The 23,431-nt window shown below is 41.5% G+C and overlaps 1 protein-coding gene across 10 annotated transcripts in view; it reads left to right on the top strand.

Annotated features, from left to right (window-relative positions):
* The window catches only part of myo9aa (myosin IXAa), a 99,888-nt gene extending 76,928 nt beyond the window's left edge, over positions 1 to 22,960 (top strand). For 3 of the 10 annotated variants that reach the window (XM_029457701.1, XM_029457711.1, XM_029457639.1), the window contains 28 exons: positions 1,675 to 1,815; positions 2,291 to 2,330; positions 2,415 to 2,537; positions 3,622 to 3,702; positions 3,908 to 4,018; positions 6,332 to 6,454; positions 7,618 to 7,767; positions 8,452 to 8,756; positions 9,165 to 10,877; positions 11,340 to 11,439; positions 11,674 to 11,880; positions 12,849 to 12,946; positions 13,031 to 13,158; positions 13,265 to 13,488; positions 13,690 to 13,806; positions 14,029 to 14,217; positions 14,521 to 14,571; positions 14,797 to 14,908; positions 15,761 to 15,822; positions 16,063 to 16,255; positions 17,096 to 17,224; positions 17,384 to 17,489; positions 17,591 to 17,722; positions 18,226 to 18,349; positions 19,172 to 19,189; positions 19,403 to 19,611; positions 19,813 to 19,955; positions 20,415 to 22,959. In XM_029457701.1, coding sequence (XP_029313561.1) covers positions 1,675 to 1,815; positions 2,291 to 2,330; positions 2,415 to 2,537; positions 3,622 to 3,702; positions 3,908 to 4,018; positions 6,332 to 6,454; positions 7,618 to 7,767; positions 8,452 to 8,756; positions 9,165 to 10,877; positions 11,340 to 11,439; positions 11,674 to 11,880; positions 12,849 to 12,946; positions 13,031 to 13,158; positions 13,265 to 13,488; positions 13,690 to 13,806; positions 14,029 to 14,217; positions 14,521 to 14,571; positions 14,797 to 14,908; positions 15,761 to 15,822; positions 16,063 to 16,255; positions 17,096 to 17,224; positions 17,384 to 17,489; positions 17,591 to 17,722; positions 18,226 to 18,349; positions 19,172 to 19,189; positions 19,403 to 19,611; positions 19,813 to 19,955; positions 20,415 to 20,914 — 5,629 coding nt within the window. In that variant the 3' untranslated portion in view covers positions 20,915 to 22,959. Of the gene's footprint in view, positions 1 to 1,674; positions 1,816 to 2,290; positions 2,331 to 2,414; positions 2,538 to 3,621; positions 3,703 to 3,907; positions 4,019 to 6,331; positions 6,455 to 7,617; positions 7,768 to 8,451; positions 8,757 to 9,164; positions 10,878 to 11,339; positions 11,440 to 11,673; positions 11,881 to 12,848; positions 12,947 to 13,030; positions 13,159 to 13,264; positions 13,489 to 13,689; positions 13,807 to 14,028; positions 14,218 to 14,520; positions 14,572 to 14,796; positions 14,909 to 15,760; positions 15,823 to 16,062; positions 16,256 to 17,095; positions 17,225 to 17,383; positions 17,490 to 17,590; positions 17,723 to 18,225; positions 18,350 to 19,171; positions 19,190 to 19,402; positions 19,612 to 19,812; positions 19,956 to 20,414 lie in introns of all 10 variants that reach the window. The other 7 variants (XM_029457666.1, XM_029457656.1, XM_029457649.1 and 4 more) reach the window with 7 other exon arrangements.
* Positions 22,961 to 23,431: the final 471 nt, after the last annotated feature.

Here is a 23,431-nt window from a genome sequence, read left to right as displayed (position 1 = left end):
ACACTTCCAGTTGGAATCGAGGATGAACTGATTTTATTTTGGTGGTCAAAGGTCACTGAACTCACTAAACAACAATTTCACACAAATGTCTAACAGAATAAAGTGAAGTGATGACATTTTGGCGAGATTAAGACAAATTATTATTTGTTTCTTTGAATCAGCTTTATTGGCCAAGTATACTTAGACATACAAAGACTCTGGTTTCCAGTGGCTCTCTATGTACTGAACAGAAATACAGCCATGTGAGGCTGTGCTATCTTCAACATGCTAATGCTCATTGCTCACCGTGACCCTACTAACATACTGATGTTAGCATGTATTTGTTAGTTCAGGATGCTAACATTTGCTAATTAGCATAACAACACAAAGTACAGCCAAGGCTGATGTGTCATTAGTGTTGCAGGTATTTGGTAATAAGCTAAATCTTTTGACTAAATACAATTTTGACCCAATGGTGTCGATACATGAAAAGTCAGGAGATCACCAAAGGGAGGAGGATTGATCCTCTAATGATCATGAATGGCCATACAAAAGGTCATGGCAATCCATCCGGTATTTGTCGACATATTTAGTCTGGACCAAAGTGGTGCGACCGACATTGTCGTCACTTGAGGCTAACAAACCGTTCCAAGAGCAAATGTACTCTTGGCACTTTTAATTAAGGAAAACTAAATGGGCTGCTTCTTGTGCACAGAAGAAGCTCGACACAAGGAGCACAGAGAGCTGTGGTTTATTTTTAATGCCATCACTGAAGTGTTTTGGGCATAAGCTACATTTTAATAAGCATGTTTACATATTTCAGCAGGGGAAAATCACTTCAACCCAAAGAGCTGTCACATGCACCAAAAGGTGTTCAACCTTCTCATCTGCTGTTCTGTGTTTGTGTTGACTTTCATTTTCATTAGCCATTAAAAACCCTCCCTACACGCTCCTGTAGCACCGTGTTTTCTCTTTAGGAATGATTCAACCCTCTTCTAATAACATGGTATGAGTTACCAAACGCTTCTCGCTACTGTAGTCTATGTGTCATGGTGTGTGGTATGTAACTCATCAAGAGACATTCTTGTAAACCTATAAATTATAAGACTGGAAACAAAATAAAGTGCTGCAGTGGAGCTGAATTAATGATAGGTTGCTACTGCCACAGCTATACTGAACAATAAGGTTGGACATTGTTGGTACCTGCGTTTCTTTTTCTCGTCCCTCCTCCTCTCCTATGGGCTGACAAAGTTCAGACTGTTTAATGGTTTTAACCATGATCTGACCGCACATGTTTTTGTTTGTCTTCTGGGCAGGTGGTTAGGTTTCACCTTGAGGCCTGAGGTTTAAAACCTTTGAGGCTTCAGTAAACTGTTGAATCATTTGTGAGATGAAAAAGAAATGGAAACGCACTGCCCCTGCTGGTGACTTTTCTTCTGGGGAAAAACATCCCCTTCACGGATACAAAATGCAAGGCCCTGTTTGAGGCTTTTAAATTATAAATAGGTTATAAATAGTTACACTGCAAGTCAGAAATGTGTTGTGCCCCAGAGTGCTGAACTTCTAGTATGAGGTTTAATTTCTTTAAACACATTTTTTATTGCTTTCCACTAATACATTAATGTCAAACTATGTAAGTTTGGATTTTCACAAATGAATCTCTTTAATTGGACTTTGTGTGTGTTTCGTCTAAAGGAGTTCTCCGGGCCTCGGCTGGAACGGGCGTGTGGGTCGAATGAGCCGCTTGTCCTCTGGCAGCGCCACCACAGAAGAAGACGGCATCTTTGTCAACTCTGCCAGCAGCAAACTCCTCGAGAGAGCTCACGACATCCTCATGTCAGTAACTTTAAACTCTACTTTAACACGACTAATTGTATTGTTTTATTTAAAATAAGACACCATTTAATTGTAAAATGTAAAAACTATTTTCAGCATCATTTTGTTCTACTGTTACCTGTTATGTTGGTCAGCTGTTTGACCTCGAGATATCCTTAAAACTGAAAGACCCGAGTTCAAACTGGGTGTCAGAAAACATCTGCCCTGCCTTGTGTCCTTCACTACATTCCTACCAGCTCCAAGGGTGCTTTTCTGCAGCTGACCCTGACCTCTCATCTCCCTCTGGAGGGGAGCAAGTGAACACAGAATTTCCCCACAGGGATGAATAAAGTTTCACTTTATTGACAGGAATATGACCCAGTTTGGAAGAATTTATGAAATCAATTCAATGCTCTGTTGACCTTTTTTATTTGACAGTAAAAAAATGGATCCTTCTCACCTGTTGAAGTCTTCTGTTTTTGTTTTTTATAAACAGGAGGAACAAAAACTACAAATCTAAGCCAGTTCTTCCCAAGGTACAGTCCAGGATATGTTTTATAGATTCTAATGTAGTGTTACATTGTCAACATCATCAACTGACTCTCGCTTCACATCTGCAGCATTTACTGAACGTCAAGTCCCTGAAGTACCTCAGCAACCTGACGCTTCACGACCGCATCACCAAGTCGCTGCTTCACCTCCACAAGAAGAAGAAACCACCCAGTATCAGCGCTCAGTTCCAGGTCTCTCACACACACACACACACACACACACACACACACACACAGAGCCAGTAGCAAACTGCGGCGCTCAATGATTCGCCCCTCAGTGCTCTCACCGTAAAAATAACACGATTAGCCTGAGCTGCAGTGAGGAATCTCCCTCCAGCTGTGACTATGATAAAAACAAGGTGTGTCCTTTTAGAACTGGCTGTGGGTGAAAACATCCCTCCATTTGTTCTGGCTGCCCCATGGCCTTCACTGTCCTCTGTCTCATTCCTGTATTTGGCCATAATGCATGTTAAGTCTATTACGTAGTTCACACACACACCCAAAAGTATTACATTTATGACTTCATGTCTGGGAATTTAAGACAGAAAGCTAAATAAATCTCTCATAAAAAATACTTTTGATTTGGTGGGAAAGTAGAAAGTATTCCCAAGAACCAAGAATGAGCTTATTCCTTCTATTTTAGACAGTTCAACTGTAGGTGCTCTGCTCTTTGTCTTTGCGTTTTACATCAGATCATTTTCTTTTAAAAGACTTTCCTGAACGTAAGATAAATTACTCTGACAACTACTGTTAACATTCAGAATCATTTGGTTATCTTAAGGTCAAAAATGTCTCTCGCATGCAGCCGGTAACACAAACCAGCTTAGAAAAACTTTCAACAAACGAAAATCAGTTTATTTTCTTCTTGATTTCTTTGAACGTGAACTCTGTGCTCTGGCTGTTGGAGGTACAGTAGAGATGAGTGCTGAGGCCCCTCTGGCCCCAGTGTGTGGATGACTTCACTTCCCACATCCTGTGCTGCGCTGATTGCTTTAATCTCCCATGGAGGAGGAGGAGACTGAATTCCTCCTGCCCCTGAATTATCGCACACATATGCTCACACACATGTGCATTTGTTTACACACATGCACACAATAACTGCACATTGAAATACTACATGCTGCTTGTATTTATGATCCCTGGCATGGAGACGCATGATTTTGACTTCTGCCTGTCAAACAACTGTGGAGCAACACAAGCACTATGCCTCCACATGTCCCTTATGTTCTCGCTTTGTGTTGAATCTGATTTATTAGTTTTTTGTCTCTTTCTGCAGGCCTCCCTCAATAAGCTAATGGAGACTCTGGGTCAGTCTGAGCCTTATTTTGTCAAGTGCATCCGTTCCAATGCTGAGAAGGTACAGTGTGCTCACTCCAGACTGCGGCCACTTTGACTGTTTTGGTTCAGTTTTCAAAGCATTTTTTCTGCCCTTTTGAAGTTTGAAGTTTTCTAAAGCTGTTTATCATTTCCCCCTCTCCTCCTCTGTAACCTCTGCCGCCTGTTACTTTTCCTTTTTCGGTCATTTTCTCCTCTCCTTGATTATCCTTTTTTCTCTTTCTCAGCTGCCCTTAAGGTTTAATGATAACCTGGTGCTGAGGCAGCTGCGCTACACAGGTATGCTGGAGACTGTGCGCATCCGCCAGTCGGGCTACAACATCAAGTACAGCTTCAAGGTAACACACACATACATTTGCACCCTGTATGCACTCTTTAAACATCTCAGTCCAGATTGTCTTAACTGTCACTTACATTCTTTTATCTTCAAGACAAAAAAGTACTTCCACTACATTTCAGAAGGGAATGTTGCACTTTTAACTCCATTACATTTATTTGAAGGCTATAGTCACAAGATACACTTGCAGATTAATATTTTACAAACATAGAAACTATACAACTACCCAAAAGAATCTAAAGTGCTTAAAATGTGCTCTTGCTCCTGCTCGTCTTCAAACATTAGAATACTACTTACATGTAAATGCATTTGTAATAACATTTAAAAATAACAATTCCATATTACTAAGTAACATTTTAACTGCAGGACTTGTAATGGAGTATATTTAAATTGCGCTATTGCTACTTTTCCTTCAGCATTTGAACACTTCTTCCAGCACATATAGTGGAGAAAGTATTAATACATAATAAATAAAGTATAAGACATAAATAATTATGAAAAAAAAGGAAATGTTTTCCCATAATTAAACTAAAAGCATATGTCCGTTAGATTCTCCACAGCTGGTAAACGGACACATTTTATACTCCACAGCCCCGATTTGCGACACTAAATTAAATATAAAAAATAGATGTCTCCGAGCCCAGCCAGATAATTATTTTATCAGACATGACAGAGCTCCTCCAGAGACAGAAGACATCATCCAACAGTTTTCATAGGCTGAGAAATACTAAACATGACCTTATGTGTAAAAATGATGCATTTCCCCCTTTAAATGATATTAGTTTCCTGAGAGTTATTACATACCCACTCCATCCACTATTCTTTGCCTAGAAATTCAAAGTATCATGTTATCCAGGGAGCAAACACTCTAAGCCAAATGGTAAAAAGGGTTCAGGAGCAGAACGCATTAACATGTTGCCTCTGTGCAGGCCAGAACACTGACGCACTATCAGGCTCGCTGCTCACGTCCCAAATCTTAAACGACACTCAGATCTCACCGAGTTTAGGTGCCAGCGATGGATTCATCTCCTGGAATCATGTCGCTTATGCTGTTTGAGCTGCGATTCGTTGTGTCAAGAGGGAATTATGGGGGGCGTGAGGTGGCAGCCATCTTAACCACACTGGCTCTTGTAAGAATGATGTCAACCCTGTGAGAAATACTGTATGACTAAGAAAGCCGATCTTGTTTTAAAGCTGATTGGAAGTGAGTCTTTGGACAGAAAACGTTTGGGAGTGGCTCACTCCCACTCCAGTTTTCTCTTACGTTAGTTTCCATTGTGTGGTTTTGAATGCTCATTTGTGCCACTCGTGTGACGTCAAGGTTTCGGCAAAGATTAAGTCACTTTGCTAGTTTATTAAGGAGTCACTTCAACTAATCGAATATTTTTTCAATCCATGTTACCATAGTGGCATCTACTGTAGTAGATAGTTAAGCTTTTATTTGCTGGGGCTCTGAGATTCCTGCTGCCTCCAAAGCAGAAAGGGAATTTCATTTATGGCACTCAAAGCACTAGAAATGAGTCATTTCAGAGTCATTTTAACAACATCGACTTCATCCAGAAACCGTCCCAGTTTCTCAGGCTAATACACAGAACCCGCTGTGAACTATATTTTGTCTCGGCTAGAACATTGCAGTGGTGCACTATACATTTATATATTATATATTTGTCTGGACTGAACTGAGTGCAAAACTCATAAAACAGTAACTACTTTGATGAGCTCACTCGGATGATTTTAGCATCAGACATCTTCATTTATCAGAAATTCCCCCCAAACATATTTAGTGCTGCGGTCAGCACTAATGAGAAATATCTTGGACATCGCATCACTTCGGAGGACTCTGCTGTTTCCCGACTCTTCAGAACAGAGCCTCTCCATTGTCCTCGGGTCTCTAAAACACTCCCCATGCTTGTAATTGTATAAACACAGCATCTGTTTCCCTAACCACCCCCTGCAGCCCAGAGTGTATTGAATTCAGACAATGGGCCTCAGTTTGAAGAGTGGGAGTTCAGCATATTTACGCCATGATGTTTGAACCCCTGAAACCACATGTGCCTTGACAGCTTTTTATTTATTTATTTTGCTCAAGAGATGCTGCACGAGGCCGCTTCAGTTTCGGCTGGTGGTCAAACACTTGTATTACAAATTCAGGGCCAAAGTGTTTTACTTCCCCAACCAATTAATCCTGTACTGCAGTCAGTGTTAGAAAAACAGATGGCTTTGGCAGAAAGTAAAACTTTTGTTAGACACAAACTGGACAGGAATCATGTGCACATAACGCAAACATTAACACCTTTTCTTGTTCTCTTGATAGGATTTTGTCCATCACTTCTGTGTGCTGCTCCCAGAGGGCACCAGCGCCACCAGAGACAGCATCCAGCACAGCCTGGACCAGCTAGACCTAGAACCAGATGGGTACCAAGTGGGAAAGACAATGGTATTCACCCTGACCTCTCCTTCTCTTTTTCTAGTTTTGTTTTAAATTGATTGGTTAACAAATGGAGTAAAAAGAACTTGGTGTGGCATCTGTTTCTGATATCGCACATTATCCCTGTCTGAATGAGCATCTTCTACCGTGCAAAACAACATGTAAAAAAGTTCTTGTCATTACAAATGAATGTTACACAGTTGTGCTTTGTTCAGCTCTCAGAAGTTATGTTTAGATTGTATTGATGGTCCCAAAGTTTCCATCAATACAAAAACCACCATGCAGAGTGACAGCTAATTCTGTCTACACTGATATAATATCTGATAATAGTTCATGTGATCGAGTGGTGTAGCCATGAAATGCAAACAATTGGTATCTTGCTTTAAATATTGTTCACATAAGTTTGAGCTTCAGGTAAGTTTTGATCAAGCTGAAAATAAAACATATAGTAAGGAAAAAATGACATTAATATGTTTTACTACTTCTTCTTCAGCAGGAATTAAAGAGGAATATCAGGGTTCAATAAGTTAAATACAGTCGCAATGTATAGTCCAGATGTTAAATAAAAAGGTTGCGCAAAACCGTAGTTTAGTGGTTATGTCACTATTTGGTGACCTTGGCAAAAAGGAAATGTTTAGGCTCATTACACTGTGTGTTATTATGTGTTTTATGTTGTGTTAAATTGCATGTGGAGGCAGTCAGGAATCTGAAAACCCCACTCCAAGACCCAGAATTACTCAAAATGATGTTGTGGTTTGAAATTACTCAAACTGTTCGTTTATTAAACCGTTGAATTACAGAAACTACAAATGGAGTCATAGACAAAGGGAAAGGGTAGTGTGGGCGATAACCTCTTATTACCTGAAAGCATCCTCCCTCTGGAAATAAGGATGTAATGTAGACAGTGTCCCATACTTGGTGTGGGTAAGTTGTATGAATGAGTCATGATGGAGGGGTCCATTCCTTTGGGATGCTGTCTATATAATTAAAGGATCATACCTGGCATACTTTTGGCCAAGTATCTGGCCAGGGATATCTGCGGTTTGTGTTCGAGCCTGTGAGCCTTTTGAAAGAGTTTGTGTGTATTTCTTTGTGCGTGGCCAGACGACCCCCGTTCTTCATTAAGTGTGCGTATTGCCCCGTGCTGACTCCATCCGGGTCCCTCCCCTCAGGTGTTTCTGCGGGAGGCTGAGCGTCAGCGGCTGCAGGCCGTACTCCACACTGAAGTATTCAGACGCATCGTCACCCTGCAGCAGCGGTTCAGAGCCCGGCTGGAGAGGATGCAATTTGTCAGAATGAGAGAAGCAGCAATCTGCATCCAGGTAGAGTACAGCGCTTTCCATCCTCACTGCGCTCATCTCCATCGACTACATTTCTGTTTTGTGTTTTAAATTACTTTTTATTGTTAGTTTTTTTGGAATATACTCCTGAGAGTTGTTTTTATGTCTGAGCGTTAATTCGGTATTATTGCTTTCAGTGGAAATATAATTAATAATATGATCATATATTATAGTTTTACAAAATGATTTTGTAGAAATGAAAGAATCCAAGCTATTTTTAACAAAAATTGTTATTTAAGTTTTTGTTTTGCTGAGGTGAAAAGGTTTGTATGATGTAATGCATAACTATGGGACATAGTTCATTGCATCAGTCATCATATTATATATTAATTTGTATACATTTGCAATATTATGATATTAATCATTATCAGAAAGGATATTGGTATTATGGGATTGACTTCACGTATACTGCCCAGACCTAGCTCAGTGCAGCTATAAATATGAAATGAAAGGTTGTTGTTTTATTTTTTATAAACTGGAAATAATTTTAACTTTAATGTGAGATTCTTGTGAAAGTCCAACTCAAATTCAGTCCATATCAACTTGTCACACACACACACACACATGTCCAGTCTAGTTAGGATTTTATTTGCTTTTAAGTCCCAATAAGGGGAAAAAAACACAGTATCATAAAAATAATAAACCAGTATCATCATCTCTTCACAGAAATGGTGGCGTATGTACCGGTCTATAGAAGAGGAGGATTATGACCCTAACGTCCAGGAGGGGGCAGCTTTGTGTCTGCAGACACAGTGGCGAGGTTACAGGGAGCGTCAGAGGTTCAGGCTGTGGAAGGAGGCTGCTCTGGTGCTGCAGAGGGCATGGAGGTTATGGCTTTACCGGCGCTGCACAGCAGCTCTGGTTATCCAGACGGCCTGGCGCTGTCATCAAGCCCAAGAATCCTACCTGCGTCTGTATGCTGCAGTGGTTCAGCTACAGGCACTAAGCAGAGGCTTCCTCGCCAGACAGAGGTAAGCCATACTGTAAAACGTTCCCAACTTTTTAGCCCTTTTATAAAGGCTCAATACTCTGAGAATAGCTTCTAAGGGTAGGTGACTACATGATCTTTTCTGAAGCTAGTGAAAAGCCAGATTACTCTTTGCACACAGCTCCTGCAGTGTGTTTGGTCATTGTTCAGTGTACTTGCTTGGTAAAAGCATGCCATTATGCAAGCAACCCAAAGCAGCTCTACAACCAGCTGAGCGGCTGAGAGCAAGACTTATCATATCAGACTCTTTTGTTTGGTGAGGTACTTATAATTTGTTATGAATAACTTCAACTGTTTAAGATGTATCTATAATAGGAGTAGGAGGTAGTTTGACATCAGTTAAACTAACCATGCCCAACCATCCATGTAACCATGCCCTCTTGATCGACAGCTTCAAAAAACTGAGAGAACAGAGACTGAGGGAGAAGGAGCAGCAGGAGAAGCTGCTTCAACTACAGAATGGCCAGGTGAGTCACTCACCAGAGGAAGAGGAGGAGCCGCCTGAGAGGATCATGGGGTTGGACCTCAGCACGTGGGAGGATCGCTCTTACGAGCAGCGAGAAAGGAGCCTGCAAGTCCTCAGCAGCCACGAGGGCGAAGTTAAGGAGGAAGAAGGACGAGAACAAGCTAGGACAAGTGAGAGCCCCTCTAAAGCTCAAACTGAAGCATCGGATTCGATGCAGACATCCACTGTGGTGGTGCGAGAGAGGTCCAGAACTATAGATGAGCCCAGCCAGAAAACCACTCGGGCCAAGAGGGAGAGCCGGCGGATGAGAGAGTTAGAGCAGGCCAAGTTCAGCCTGGAGCTCCTCAAGGTCCGGGCGACTAGCGGTGGAGCCTCGTCCCCCTCTGAGGAACGCCGCTGGTCTGTGGAGCTGGTGCCTCCTGCAACCCCGCCTCTTCGTTCACCGCAGGGCACGCCCGACAGCCAGAGCTCCAAGGGCAGCTTTGAGCTTCTCAGCATGGACGACGAGCCACCCAAGGCTACAGAAGAGATTACAGACAGCGAGGACCTCTGCTCCCCTGTTCCTCCAGTAGCTCCAGAACCTGAGCTTATTGTGGACATTGTTTCAACAAGCCCGAAGCCAGTTGAACCACATAGGACCAGGGTTTCTGATGCTGTTGCACACCCAGGCAGCCAGACCAAAATGGATTTGGACGCCCCCTCTGCACCCACACATCCGCCCAAAATCGAGAACTACCTCCCAACCTTTTACGTCCCTGCTAGTGAGGGCAGCATTGTCACCTATCATCGTCCTGCTGAAGAGCCCAAACAAAACAAAGAGGCAGCCGTCTCCACCACCACCACCACTGTTACCAAGCCTCTCAAAGAAAGGCGGGAGTCATCACGTCGACCAGTTGTGGTGGTCATCAGCATGCAGAAAGAAACTCCGATAACCCAAGAGCTGAGTGATATTGTACGTCTCCCCATAGAGGTACGAGATTCTGCATCCCAGACGGGGGAGAAACTCGACCCCGTCCCGCTTCCTAACGCTATCCCTCCGGTCAACCAGGCCATCATAGAGAAACTGGTGCGACTGAATGAGGAGAAAGAGGTGAGGCAGCGTAATCAGCGGCAGCAGAATGAAAAGGAGATGATGGAGCAGATTAGACAGCAGAAAGAAGTGCTGGAGCGCCAGCGTCTTTTCTTCGCTCAGTATGAGAGAGACAAGTTTGAGAAGCACAGAGGAGAAGCTCTGCACAGGATACAGCAGAGTCGACTGGGAGGACAAGATGTTGGTGGAGCTGCAACCTCCGTAAAGCTCATTAGACCCAGCTCCCTGCTGATTGACAGAACAGCAGCGTTAGCTCCTCATGCCAGAGCACAGTCAGTCTCCACTGCCCCATCAGTGCCCACACCCCCGGTTGTGGACCGTCACCCCCAGCTGCCCCCTCCACCTGCTTCTGTTCCCAGAGAAAGACGCAGGGAGAGCAGGCCCGTTGCTGAGGGCTGGGCACCAAAACTCACGCTGGAGTCTAAAGATGGAGGAACCAGAGCAAGAACAGCAGCCAAGAAGTCTCCAAGTAGTCAAGGCCCCGCAGTTAGTATGACGGACAAGCCAAACATCTTCTTCTCTCCGAAGGACAAAGTGACATTTACAAAGTGAGTCATCAAGTAATACATTGTAGTTTCTTTGCTTGTGCTATATATGTTTTTGATTTTGAAATCAGAATTTATTCCTTAATAGGTTTTAACATACAAGGAATTTGCCTTGTATTTTTAGTGCATAACAATATGCACTTAGTAAGAGAAAATAAAAATATGAAACAGGTACTGCAGTATTCAAAAGTATTAAAAAATGTGTAAAAAGTATGGAAAATATATCTAATGAACTTTTTTGACATGATACAAATCCTTGTAGGAGTAATAACAATGCATTACTAAGAAGACTGTTCTGAAAATGATACCATCAGACTAATTAAATAGCTGCTCTAACAACATAAAGACACTATGTGAAGATGTTTAAGTGTGTATTTAGTGACATTTTCATTTACATTCTTGGTGGCCACATTTCTTTCCATCAATAACATCTTGTATTTATGTTTTCTTCTTTTTGTCTGCCAGGTTTGACAGGGATGCTGTCACTAAAGAAACACCTGCAGCCATTCCCATAGAAGGACCGTCGCCAGTCTCCAAGCCCTCTAAAGGAGCTAAAGTGCGGGATGTAAGCAATCTCTCCTTTTTTTATTAAAAGAAAAATATATATAAACAAATAGCATGTGTTTGCAGGATTGCCTTTTGTGTTGTGAATGAATTAATGAATCTTGGCAGCTCTTACTCTGACACTAAAAACGCCACAGCTGACCTACATGAAGAACAATATGACCTGAAGCTCTTCTGCAGGTTATCAAAGGCTCCTTTTTAAAACCTGCTGTTATCACCTCTGATAAAACTCCAGGTTGGCAGAGCGGGTCAAAAAAAGAAAGCCAGAATGGCACGGACTCGCTCCGACTTCCTCACCCGCGCCCCCATCCTCTCAGTTGGGGGCGATTCAGACGAGGATGACTATGATGGCGACTCCTCTCGTCATTACTCTCTACCCCTCTCCAAACCGAGCTCCACGGAGGCGGGCTTAAGAGAGTCCTGTTTCAGTGACTCAGACATGGTAACGGGCGCCATCCAAGCCATTAGTGGCCCTCTCTGCGTTCTTAAAGCGTGACTTCTCTTTGACATTTCTAACCCCCTCAGCAGAAAGAGCGTAGACTGACTCAAACTGAGCTTCAACAAACTTCTGTTTCCGAAAACTGTACACTAACTTTCAATAAGAAGTGGAAGACATTTCAAATGTATTTCAAGACAGATGTTTCAAAGACATTTTGAAATATCTGTGTAATAAGGACTTCTTTTAATACAAATGTCTTTTTAAAGACATTGAACTAAGGCGTTGAAACAACCATAAATTCAATACTTGTTGGTTTTAAAACTCCTCCAGAAACCATTATCTACAGTGAATGCTGATTTGTATACATTTATGAAATGTGTTCTCCCTTTTAACATAGTTGCTTTTCTAACGTGCTTTGGCTTCTCTTTCTCTCACAGCTGTAACACTGACTTGTTCCCTTGATTTTATTATTTCTTGTTTATTAACAATGTTTGCATGCCACTTGGTTATATTTCCTATCTTAAGAAGTAGCACTAGTCACAACTCAGACCTTGGGAATCCTTGAAAAAGGTCATCACTCACTCTTGACTTTCTTCATCACTTAAACTCCTACTGTTTTTAAACGGCTCTTTTACTGGGAAAGCTGAATTGTTCCTTGTGTCGTATGTTTTAGTTTGATGTATTTCTATTGTGTTATTGTATATATTTCAAAGGTATTATTTGTTGTGTTTTTGCTTTGTAATATCATGAATACTATAAATAACATTTGCACTTTTACAGATACTTTTAAGAAGTTAGAGCTCTGGTAAATGTAGCTGGTGCAGCTCCAGTGATGTGATGCTGCCATCTACTGGCTTCAACTTGTTCTCAGCTCATAATACACTCATGGGCTGCATGTAAATACACAAAAAGAGGCTTTTCTTGGGTTTTGGCACGTCTTTAACTTATTCTCCAACCTGATGTTGTTCCAGCCTGCAAGCTCTGAGGAGCAAAAGAAGATACACAAAGCCATGTCGTCAGGAGATTTGGGCAAAGTGGACTCGCTGCGCAAGAACTCGCAAGATGGAAGGTTTGTTTCTCAACTTAGCATTGCATAGCAGAATTTAGCATTGCATTGCAGAATGTTTATCAATTCTGTTTTAATTTTGAACAGGGTTCGTAAGATGCGTTTCTGGGGCAAGACAAAGTATGGGGATAAGAAGACGTCCAGAGAAAAGCTGATCTGTGGCTCTGATTCTCTGGATGGAGACTATGGAGACACTGGGCCATTGCTGGGAGAGGGTGCGTTATCCAAAAGCAATTGCATATATTTCAAGGACTTTCACATCGTGAGCTAAAACACTGTCTTTGAATGCACCTGAAGTTCATTTGACTTTCTTGCACACAGCAGGTCAGGAGAACATGTCGCCCCCCTGCAGTCCTGATATCACATTAGATCAAGGGTTCAGAGACTTGAAGGAGAACAAGGAGCCGTCTCCCAAGGTGAAGCGACGGCGCAGCGTTAAGATCAGCAGCGCGGCTCTGGAACCTGCTCAGTGGCAGAACGACGCGCTGCAGATCCTCACCTGCACCAACGACTACAGGAGCATGAACGACTTCCTTATGAAGAAGGTACAGACAAACATGCTGTCCATACAGACGAGTGAAGATGATTATATGATATGGTGCACGTGCATATCAACATCTAAAAGGCCTCACACGGAGAGGAACTCTCGAAGAACACAATGCAGTTTTGAACTTCATTCATGTTTCAACACTGCACTCACAGGCAGTCCGTATTCATGCTGAGATGATTGTGGTGTCATATTTTAGATCAACGACTTGGACACGGAGGACAGTAAGAAGGACACCATGGTAGACGTGGTGTTTAAAAAGGCTTTGAAGGAATTCCGTCTGAACATCTTTAACTCTTACTCCACAGCGCTTGCTGTAAGTGCTGTCAACACTGTTTACGTGATCATTTCAATCATTGAAAACATATTCTTTAAAATGATAGCCACCCTGTATCAATGTCATTGGTGATATACTTCCTCTAACAAAGTTATTATGAGCAAAACAAATGATGGCACATAAAGGACTGGAGCTTTTTTACTGGAACTTCTTTTGCAAAGTAGTTCAATTCTGTGCTCTTCCCGCCGTCTTCCTCCCCAGATGGACGATGGTAAGAGTATCCGCTACAAAGACCTCTACGCTCTGTTCGAGCACATCTTGGAGAAGACCATGCGACAGGAACAGAGGGACTGGAGAGAGTCTCCTGTCACAGTGTGGGTCAACACCTTTAAAGTTTTCCTGGATGAGTTCATGACTGAGTACAAACCTATGGACAGCTCACTCGTCAGGGTAAAGACACGCAACAGCCTCCTGGAAAAGATGTCTAAACTGTTTTGAATTTATTCTGTTTGGGGTAAAATGAAAGAAATACATTCGTTTGTGTGGATCTAATTTGAATGTGTAACATTTTTTTATGTGTAAGGAAAGTATCTTTACAAGCAGTTAAATGTTATGTACTCTGGGTTGTTAGTTTTTTAGAGATTGTATCTATGGTTTACACATGTTAATATGTCTTACAAAAGCTTACATGACATAACTTCATAAATACTAAAATGTATATGTTGTTCTGTTTCTGTTTTATTTTTACTACAGCAGGTACCTAAACCTGAACGCAAAAAACGGAGGAAAAAGGACACAGACATTGTAAGTCTCTCTTCATTCTCATCATTACTAAGTGCATGATCTTATTAAACCATAAGAAAAACGTTGCTCCAGCAGCCACTCCTTTAACCCCCCATTTACTCTTTTGGAATAATAAGATATAAATACATTAGCTATAGAAAAATGAAAAACACACACACAGTGTAAATGTGAAGGTAAATGTGCACGTGAACTCCAAGTGAACCTGTGCTCTGCTGTTCTCTCCAGGTGGAGGAGCATAACGGCCACATCTTCAAGTCCACCCAGTACAGCATCCCCACATACTGTGAATACTGCTCATCACTCATCTGGATGATGGACCGTGCCTGTGTGTGCAAATGTGAGTGTACACGCAAAATATCACATCAGGGATTCAGGACACCTTGAGAACCCCTAAATGTTACACAGTAGATCTGAGAAAAACGTGGCAAAGTTATGAACCCTTTTTTTAAATGAACTGTTTTGAGGACCATATGTGGCTGTAGAGGTATGTTTTCTATGTTATTTTAATATGTTAGTGCTGAAATAATAAATCAATAATTAAAGAGAAAATTAATCATCAGCAATTTTAATAAAGTAACTGTTTTGTTTGTCATTTATCAAAGAAATATTCCCAACATCAACAGCTCATATACGGAGGTGAAACCCTGAGAATTATATTATATTATATTATATTACGATTTCTCTACTTGACAAGAACATGAGTAAAACTAATCTCTGACTTCTAAACACACAGTTTTAGTCTTTTAATTTTACAAAACCAGATCTTGGTGGTGAAAAGTCCAAATAATCAAAATGTCCTTAAAATAGATGTCAGTGAGTGCTGGAACCATGACACACACACACACACACACACACACACACACACACACACACACACACACACACACACACCACGTCTGTTGCTCTGGCCTCAAAAGCGAGCACCACCCTCTCTCCTTCACCATAATCAGATTGTTTTCAACTGGACTCATGGGGTCTGCGGCGCCGTCTCTCCTGAGATTTCCCCACACAGTTTGTCCTTTATTCACACAGGATGTTTTCCTCACGCCAGCCAATGCTGCTTTGGTCTCTCAAGCGATAAATTATTTTTTCTTTTGTCCCAACTACTTTTGCTGAATAATGAGGAGGCACTGCCTTTCTGTGGATAATGGAAATGACCTGTTTGATTTCTCTGGCTGTGTTTATCCAGTGTGCCGGTACGCCTGCCACAGAAAGTGCTGCCAGAAGACGACCACCAAATGCAGCAAGAAGGTGAGTCGGCCATATTGTGCAGCCGCACAACAATGTCCCATGACGCTAATCGTTTTACTGTGGGTTTATGTACAGCAGCTAGTGTTATTTCTGCAATCTAATACACTGGCAGTGATAGTTCTTTTCAAACGTTACCAATTCTTGTAAACATTTGAAAAATATTGGTCTTTGTTGCTGTCTGCATGTATATACACATAGCTATGTGTCTAACAGAGCATATTGTGTTTGTGTGTGGAACAGTTTGATCCAGAGCTTTCCTCCAGACAGTTCGGAGTGGAGGTTTCTCGTCTGATGAATGACGAGAGGACGGTGCCCCTGGTAGTGGAGAAACTTATCAACTACATTGAGATGCATGGCCTCTACACTGAAGGAATATACAGAAAATCTGGCTCCACCAACAAAATTAAGGAACTCAAGCAGGGACTCGACACAGGTGAATAATACTGGCCTTAAAGGAGAGACACTAAACTCTTTAACTAACTAATAGAAATCACCATGAAACTTCCACAGTGGATTACATTAAGGCATTTTCTTTTGTGTGACTAGTTTTCTAAAATGTTACGGTATGTTCAAAAGTGCAGAAATGACACATTATCTTATTAAATAAAGATCAAACACCATTGGATAAAGCAATTTAAACACAAAGGTTTTTACAGAGGGGACTTTGGAAATCTCTTCAAATCAGAAAATTAAAATGTAATAGGAATAATATGTTTCTTAAATCAGGCTATGAATGATATACAACCACCTCAACCAAACCTTCAGAATATATATGAATGAAACTGTTCGGTTTGTGTAAGCGCTGCTGAAGTGGAGATTTCTGGCTCAGAGTATGAGAAAAAAGTCATTATGAGAAAATGGCCTTTAAAGATATGAATCGTCAAATTCCATAAAAATCCAGACACCACAAGTGAGTAGGGTACTAAACTACTAAAACTAATACACCATAAAACCTCCTCCGTTGATTTAAGAGTTTCTGAAATGTTATGATGCAAATGAGGCATTTTCTCGTGCTAACCTTCTGTGCATTCAACAGAAAGTCTACAGGCGCATGTTGTGAAAATAAACAACTGAATGTGTACATTATATTGGAATGTCTTTCCAATAGTCCGAGAGCTTGTTATAGGTTGGAAGCAAAATAGCCCAAACGTTTAAAATTGACCAGTGCATGAATAAGCGTCTCGCCTTAAAGCTGAGAAACGCGGGTGGGATAAATAAATGTGATTACTAAGTGTTGATTTGGTTTGTGTGCATTCTCCCTGTGACCACGCAGATGTGGACAGCATGAATCTGGACGACTACAACATCCACGTTATCGCTAGTGTTTTCAAGCAGTGGCTGAGAGACCTGCCTAATCCTCTGATGTCGTTTGAGCTGTATGAGGAGTTTGTACGTGGCATGGGTAAGTGACCAACATCAGGTGTCCAACTCCATTGTGTTTTCAAATGCATCACACTGGAACATCTGTCCACAATAACAATGTGTTATTATAAACAGCAGAAGATATATTTCTTTGCTGTAACAGTAAATTGTAATTTGTCTTGTGGAAATGCCTCTCCAGCTTTGCAGGATAAAAAGGAAACGATCAGAGGAGTGTATTCAGTTATTGACCAGCTAAGCAGAACTCACCTAAACTCTCTGGAGCGCCTCATATTTCATCTTGTCAGGTAAAGACTGTTCTTATGGTAATCCTAGAGTAGGATTTATACATGAACCTGCTTTATTTCCTCCCTGATAGACTGTTCTAATACTAAATTCATGCTTTTAGGGTTGCCTTGCAAGAGGATACAAATCGTATGTCGGCTAACGCCTTGGCTATAGTTTTTGCTCCCTGTATCCTGCGCTGTCCTGACACCATTGATCCACTGCAGAGTGTCCAGGACATCGGCAAGACGACAGCGTAAGAATATACTTCATGACACGTTTATCAAGTAAATGCTCTGCCCTTGCCTGAGGCAGTGGTTCACAACGTTTGGAACGGGAGAGGATCTTAATGAATCGGTTTCATGTGCCAGAAATTAACAAAACTCTATTCAAGGCTACCAACATCCAATTTAGCAATATGTATACCGACAGAGAAAGTACAATTTAAACAGATATTTGATAAATGTAGACGGTGTTGATTGACAAGCAAACATGTCAGTCAAATCTAAAGTAAACTAAAGTTATTGTGAGGTTTACTGCCATTGTAGCAGATCAGCCTTGTGTTGTTCGTGTCTAAAAACTCGACAACCTAATAAACTGAATTGTTTCCAACAATTTGAGAACCACTGGCCTGAGGGAATATACGAGGCCAATGATGTACTGTACCAATAAGTGTGTAGAAAAGGGATTGCTTTTTGATTTAACTTAATATAAGTAGTATTTCTAGTCCTTCTGACGTGGTTTTGTTTCACTCCACAGGTGTGTAGAACTTATCATTTGTGAACAGATGAATAAGTACAAAGTTCGACTAAAGGACATCAACAGCCTGGAGTTTGCTGAGAATAAGGCCAAGTGCAGACTGACCCTCATTCGACGGTCGATGGTAAGATCGGATAATATGTCGAATATTATAATATAATATAATCACACTATTATCAGTTGAATCCCGTGTCTGCAGTAACTCTACCTGGCTGAGCCATCCTTCAGTGCTGTACCTTCCCTGATTCCTCCTCTGTAAAGTATCTTCTCCTCCCTAACCTGTCCTTTCCTTTACCCAGAAACCCGTACTAATAGCTGTTAGATTTATGATCATAGCGCACACTATGGTATGTATACACACACCATGGATTACATCCCCAAATGATCATCCTGTGATGATGTTGTTGTGGTGCATAGTTCCATCTCTTTGAATATTAACATCTCTCTTCTCATCCCTAAAGCATGACTCATCACTACACTTAGTCTCTGCTTCTGTATTCTGTGACTGTGGATGAAAGTCAGCAGATAATGCAATCATGCAAACGCTTCTAATTAGATTTACATTATGCAATGCGCAGTATGGGACATATTCTATGACTTAAAAACTCTTTTTTTATAATCCCTCTTCATAAGAAATTGCTAAATGTGATTTTATTTGTGTCATTACTTTCTCTGTGTACATTGTGGACAGAATTAAGTTCTCAGTAAATGTTGCAGGGATCTAATGGTACATTTCCAGAGCAAATATCATATCCCCTATCACGTAACTGATATTGTTACTATTAGCTTCACTTTTAAGAACTGAGAAAGGATTCCTACTGAGATGTACACATCATCTGCCTCTCAGCTAGAAAGGCAGCAAATCAGACTGCACATTAAAACTGACCTTTATGAACCTGGCGTTACTGATTCCTCTTTGTTTGCTTCTCACTTTTGCTCTAAGCAGACACATGCAGCTAAAAAGGTAAAGTTTGTGCATCTTTGTGCTGTATCTACCTTTTGTGTTTGATCAGTCTTTCAGTGCTGCTGTTTTAAACTGCAGTCACTGCCTGTGCTAGTGAGTGGTGTAATGCACTGTCTGTCACTACATGACTGTTTTCATTTACTTGTTTATGAAACACAAATGTAATATTCACATCAGTGAGAAAACAACATCTGCCCTTGATTTGTTTCTCAGGGAAAAGGCCATGTACAGCGACTAAGCTACCACACGCCCTCGCCTCCAGTTAGTCCGCGGCTGCCATCTGTGGTTGACCCCGTGATAGAGGAGAGTGGAGGTGAGGAGGGAGAGGACTCGATTGGCGAAATCTCAGAGCATCAGCAGGCAGCCATGCAGCAGGAAGAGAGAGTGTTGACAGAGCAAATTGAAAGCCTGCAGAAAGAGAAGTAAACACCGTCACTGCACTCAAAATGTTCTGAAAGAGTAACATCATCTGTAATTAACTCTAAATTAGAAGACCACACAACAGTGTATCAGAACAAGGACTGTACATTTACAAAGATAATATTTCCAATCTGCACGTGTTAGAAATGTGTCTCATGTGTGTTCAGTTTATTTGTTAATCTGGATAATGTTTGCCTCTGCAGAGAGGAGTTGACTTTTGAGATGCTGTCTCTGGAGCCACGAGCATCAGATGATGAGACCCTGGAGTCAGAGGCTTCTATCGGTACAGCTGACAGCTCTGAAAACCTCAATGTGGACTCAGAGGGAACCATCTCTGACTTCTCTGGTATGTCACTGTGCTGGAACTCATCTTTCTGTTTGCTATGTTTTAATGCCTCAACGCCGGGGACAGCTATGTCTGGAGGCATTATGTTTTCGGGTTGTCCGTCCGCCCGCGTGTCCCATTGTTGTGAATGTGATATCTCAGGAATAGCTGAAGAGGGTATTTATTCAAATATGGCACAAACATCCACTTGGACTCAAGAATGAATTGTTTAGAATTTGGTAGACAAAGGTACACATTTTGGCCATAACTCAAGAATTCATATTCTAATTACTGTATGACAATTTAACACAAATGTCTAAATAGGATAAAACTATAAAGTGATGACATTTTGGACAGACATGGAAGTAAACTCCAACTTGCCTGGTTGGGGAAGGCATACAACAGTGAGGTGGTAATTCAATTTTTTTATGTTATAAAAATATGTTTTTAACCTCACCTTGTCTTTGCCTTTCGTTGCAGAGAGGGGTCCAGTGTTGACTTCTCCCTGGCCTCGGAGATCTGACATGACGAGCCCCCGACGTCGTGCTCTTCGCCGGCAGCCCGACTCCCTGGACTCTGTGGACTCCAGTGTTTCCTCCTACACTTCCTCATCACACTACCACCCATCGTCCTCCTCCTCCTCTGCAACCAGCCGGCACTTTCGTTTCCACTCCAAGTCTCCCCCTATAGGCTCAGGTCCAGCCCAGGCACAGGCTCAGGCTCTGGCTCTGAATGCATCTCAAGCCTCCCGATCCGACTGCATAGACAGTAGCCCAACAGGAGATCAGGAAGGACATGACGAAAGGCCCCAGTTTACCAGCCGAGGCACCTTCAATCCAGAGAAAGGCAAACAAAAACTTAGAGGGGCCAAACCTTCAACCCTGAGGAACTCCAGAGAAGGCGGCAGTAGTCATGGCAGGGACCCTCCAGATATACCACAGCAGCTGGTGTTGTATGGCAGTAATGAGTTCATGGTATGAAGGACACTGGGACACCAAAGCACTCCCTATCCAACTCCCTGACAGGCGTATATGTTCTCAGTGGGAGGTAACGCAATGGTGACTGATATCTACTCCTCAAAGCACTCTTGTGTAGCCTTTCTTGAAGTCTGCGAAAAAGTGTCCCCAAGTGCTGTGTACAGTGTTTTCACATTTGGCAGAGGGACAGGAACTAGTGAAAAGGCTCCTCTTCTGTGGACTAAACTGCCACCCATGCTCTCACAGTGCCTCGGTTACTCATTACGGGCGCCGAGAGGAGATGCACTGAGCAGGAGGACAGAGAAAAGGGAATGTTGGAATATGCGGAAGACCACTCGGCATCAGGGAATGTTACGGAGCTGGAAAGCTGATATTAAAAGTAAATGAGAAGAAATCGGGCAACATCACGCGTCACAGATGTTACAGTGAACTTAAAGCTCACAATTATTAGCTGCTTTATGAGTGTATGGTTCATAACAATCAATGTAAGCAGTGGTTCCTCTGTTACTACAAATTTATTTTTCCTTATTTAATAAATTTTTATGTCACAGAAATTCTTTATAGCATATAATATACAGGTATAAATACTGTACAAAGCCGGAACACCAGCCTCTGCTGGGTAGTTGAAGTCAAATATTTATCCTTTTTTTTCTAATATCTTTTTTAGAGTATCTTGAAAGGATTGAGGGCAGAGGTGTGTGTGTGTGTGTGTGTGTGTGTGTGTGTGTGTGTGTGTGTGTGTGTGTGTGTGTGTGTGTGTGTGTGTGTGTGTGTGTGTGTGTGTGTGTGTGTGTGTGTGTGTGTGTGTGTGTGTGTGTGTGTGTGTGTGTGTGTGTAAACCACTTCATGTGTTCTGAGTTTGTGCTGCTTTTTATTCCCCTTGCAAGGGAAATACCGCCATCAAAGGGACCAATTAGCTGGTGCGTATTCCAGCCAAAGGGGATCCCAGCTCTGTAAAGAATGTCGGATGTGTATAAAATCCCTTCATTCACTGCTTAACAGCCATACAACAATTATAATTGTACAGTTCATTTGTACAGTATAGAGGACAAATGCCATTCTATTCTTGAAACTTATTGTTACCCCTCCACTCCCAAACCCATCCCTACCCCCTGTCTCTAAAGTGTTTGCTTAATAGCAACCAAGAAAAAACATAAAATCAATATGTCTTTTGTCTTTATTATTGAGAATGTGTATGTTTTTTTTCCCATATTGACATTTTGCAGCAATGTCAGAGTACTGTAGATAAAATATTAGCCTTTTTCACATTATGGAAAAGCACAGGTGTTACTAATAACATTAAAGACTGCTCCGTTTCATTCCCAGTTAGTCATGACAGTGAGCAGCCTGCACAATACCAGGACCCTGAAATTGAAGCAGCTAAATTTAACTCGGCCATCATTTTATTATTTATACCTTTGCCCTCCTACTGTGACATGTCAAAATGTCTTCCGTAAAAAAGACACATCAAAACACTTAATGGGAGTTATCACGCTCATTTTCAGGTTCATACTTGTATTTTGGGTTTCTACTACAGTAGAACATGTTTACATGCTGACTTGTGACTCTCGTACTACACTACATTTCAGCATTTACCATTATCCTGTAATGGTCCCCAGAGAGGCCACGGTTCAGTCAAAATTAAATGGGCTCACCTTAAGGAAGAGGATGAAGTGTCTTCTCCTTCAAAGAAATGAAATTAGACCTAAGTTTAAGCTTCTTCCTGGTAATACAGGATGTTTTTCTACATGTTGTTCAACCTTCAGGTGCTGCTTCTGTCCTGGAAAGTAATTTAACTCTTAAATTTAGAAGAGGAGGAGCAGGTCATGTCTTGTGCATTCTTATCGTCACAGAAAATATCTATGATTGGGGGGCATTTTTTACCCTGTGGTATAAACAGAACTTGGCTTTGCAATTATAAACCTATATTAAACTGCTCCTGATAAAACAGCTACTGCTTACCTCGTGTGTAGCCTAAAGAGAGAAGACCATTTCCTCATTTTGTTTTCATTCACATTTTGCAATCTTCATTTGTTTCATCACCTTTGGATATCACAGTCATAAATAAACATAAGCAGTTAAGAGGCATGTGCAACAGCTAAAAGGGGTATAATCATGAAATGTAATGTAACAAGGTGTAAAACCTTAAAGGGGATCAGTAAAACATCAGTTTCTCTACCAGTTTCTAAATTTAATTTTGTGAAGAGTTATAACAAATCCAACCGAAATGTAGTCTCTGTGCTACAGTGTCCTAATGAAGAAGACAAGATACTCAAGATGTTTTAAATAGCTTTAAGTGTAATGCAGCCCTTTTGTATTGTTATTACCCTCATCTACTATGTTTTTTAGGTCATGTGTGCTATCTAAACATGTATCAGCTGGCAGATTGGTTAGTCAAATATAAATGTTTATTTATAGAGCAAGCAAGAGACAGAAACTACTTTACAGAGATACATGGCAACTCAGTACATTTCCTCAAGTAGTGTGCTTAAGTACATTTTTACATGTGTACTTTACTTA

The sequence above is a fragment of the Cottoperca gobio genome, chromosome 3, assembly GCF_900634415.1.
Source record: "Cottoperca gobio chromosome 3, fCotGob3.1, whole genome shotgun sequence".
In the NCBI taxonomy this organism is placed as follows: domain Eukaryota; kingdom Metazoa; phylum Chordata; class Actinopteri; order Perciformes; family Bovichtidae; genus Cottoperca; species Cottoperca gobio.
Note: the sequence above shows the minus strand (reverse complement) of the source record. Positions and strands in the feature narration are given on the sequence as shown.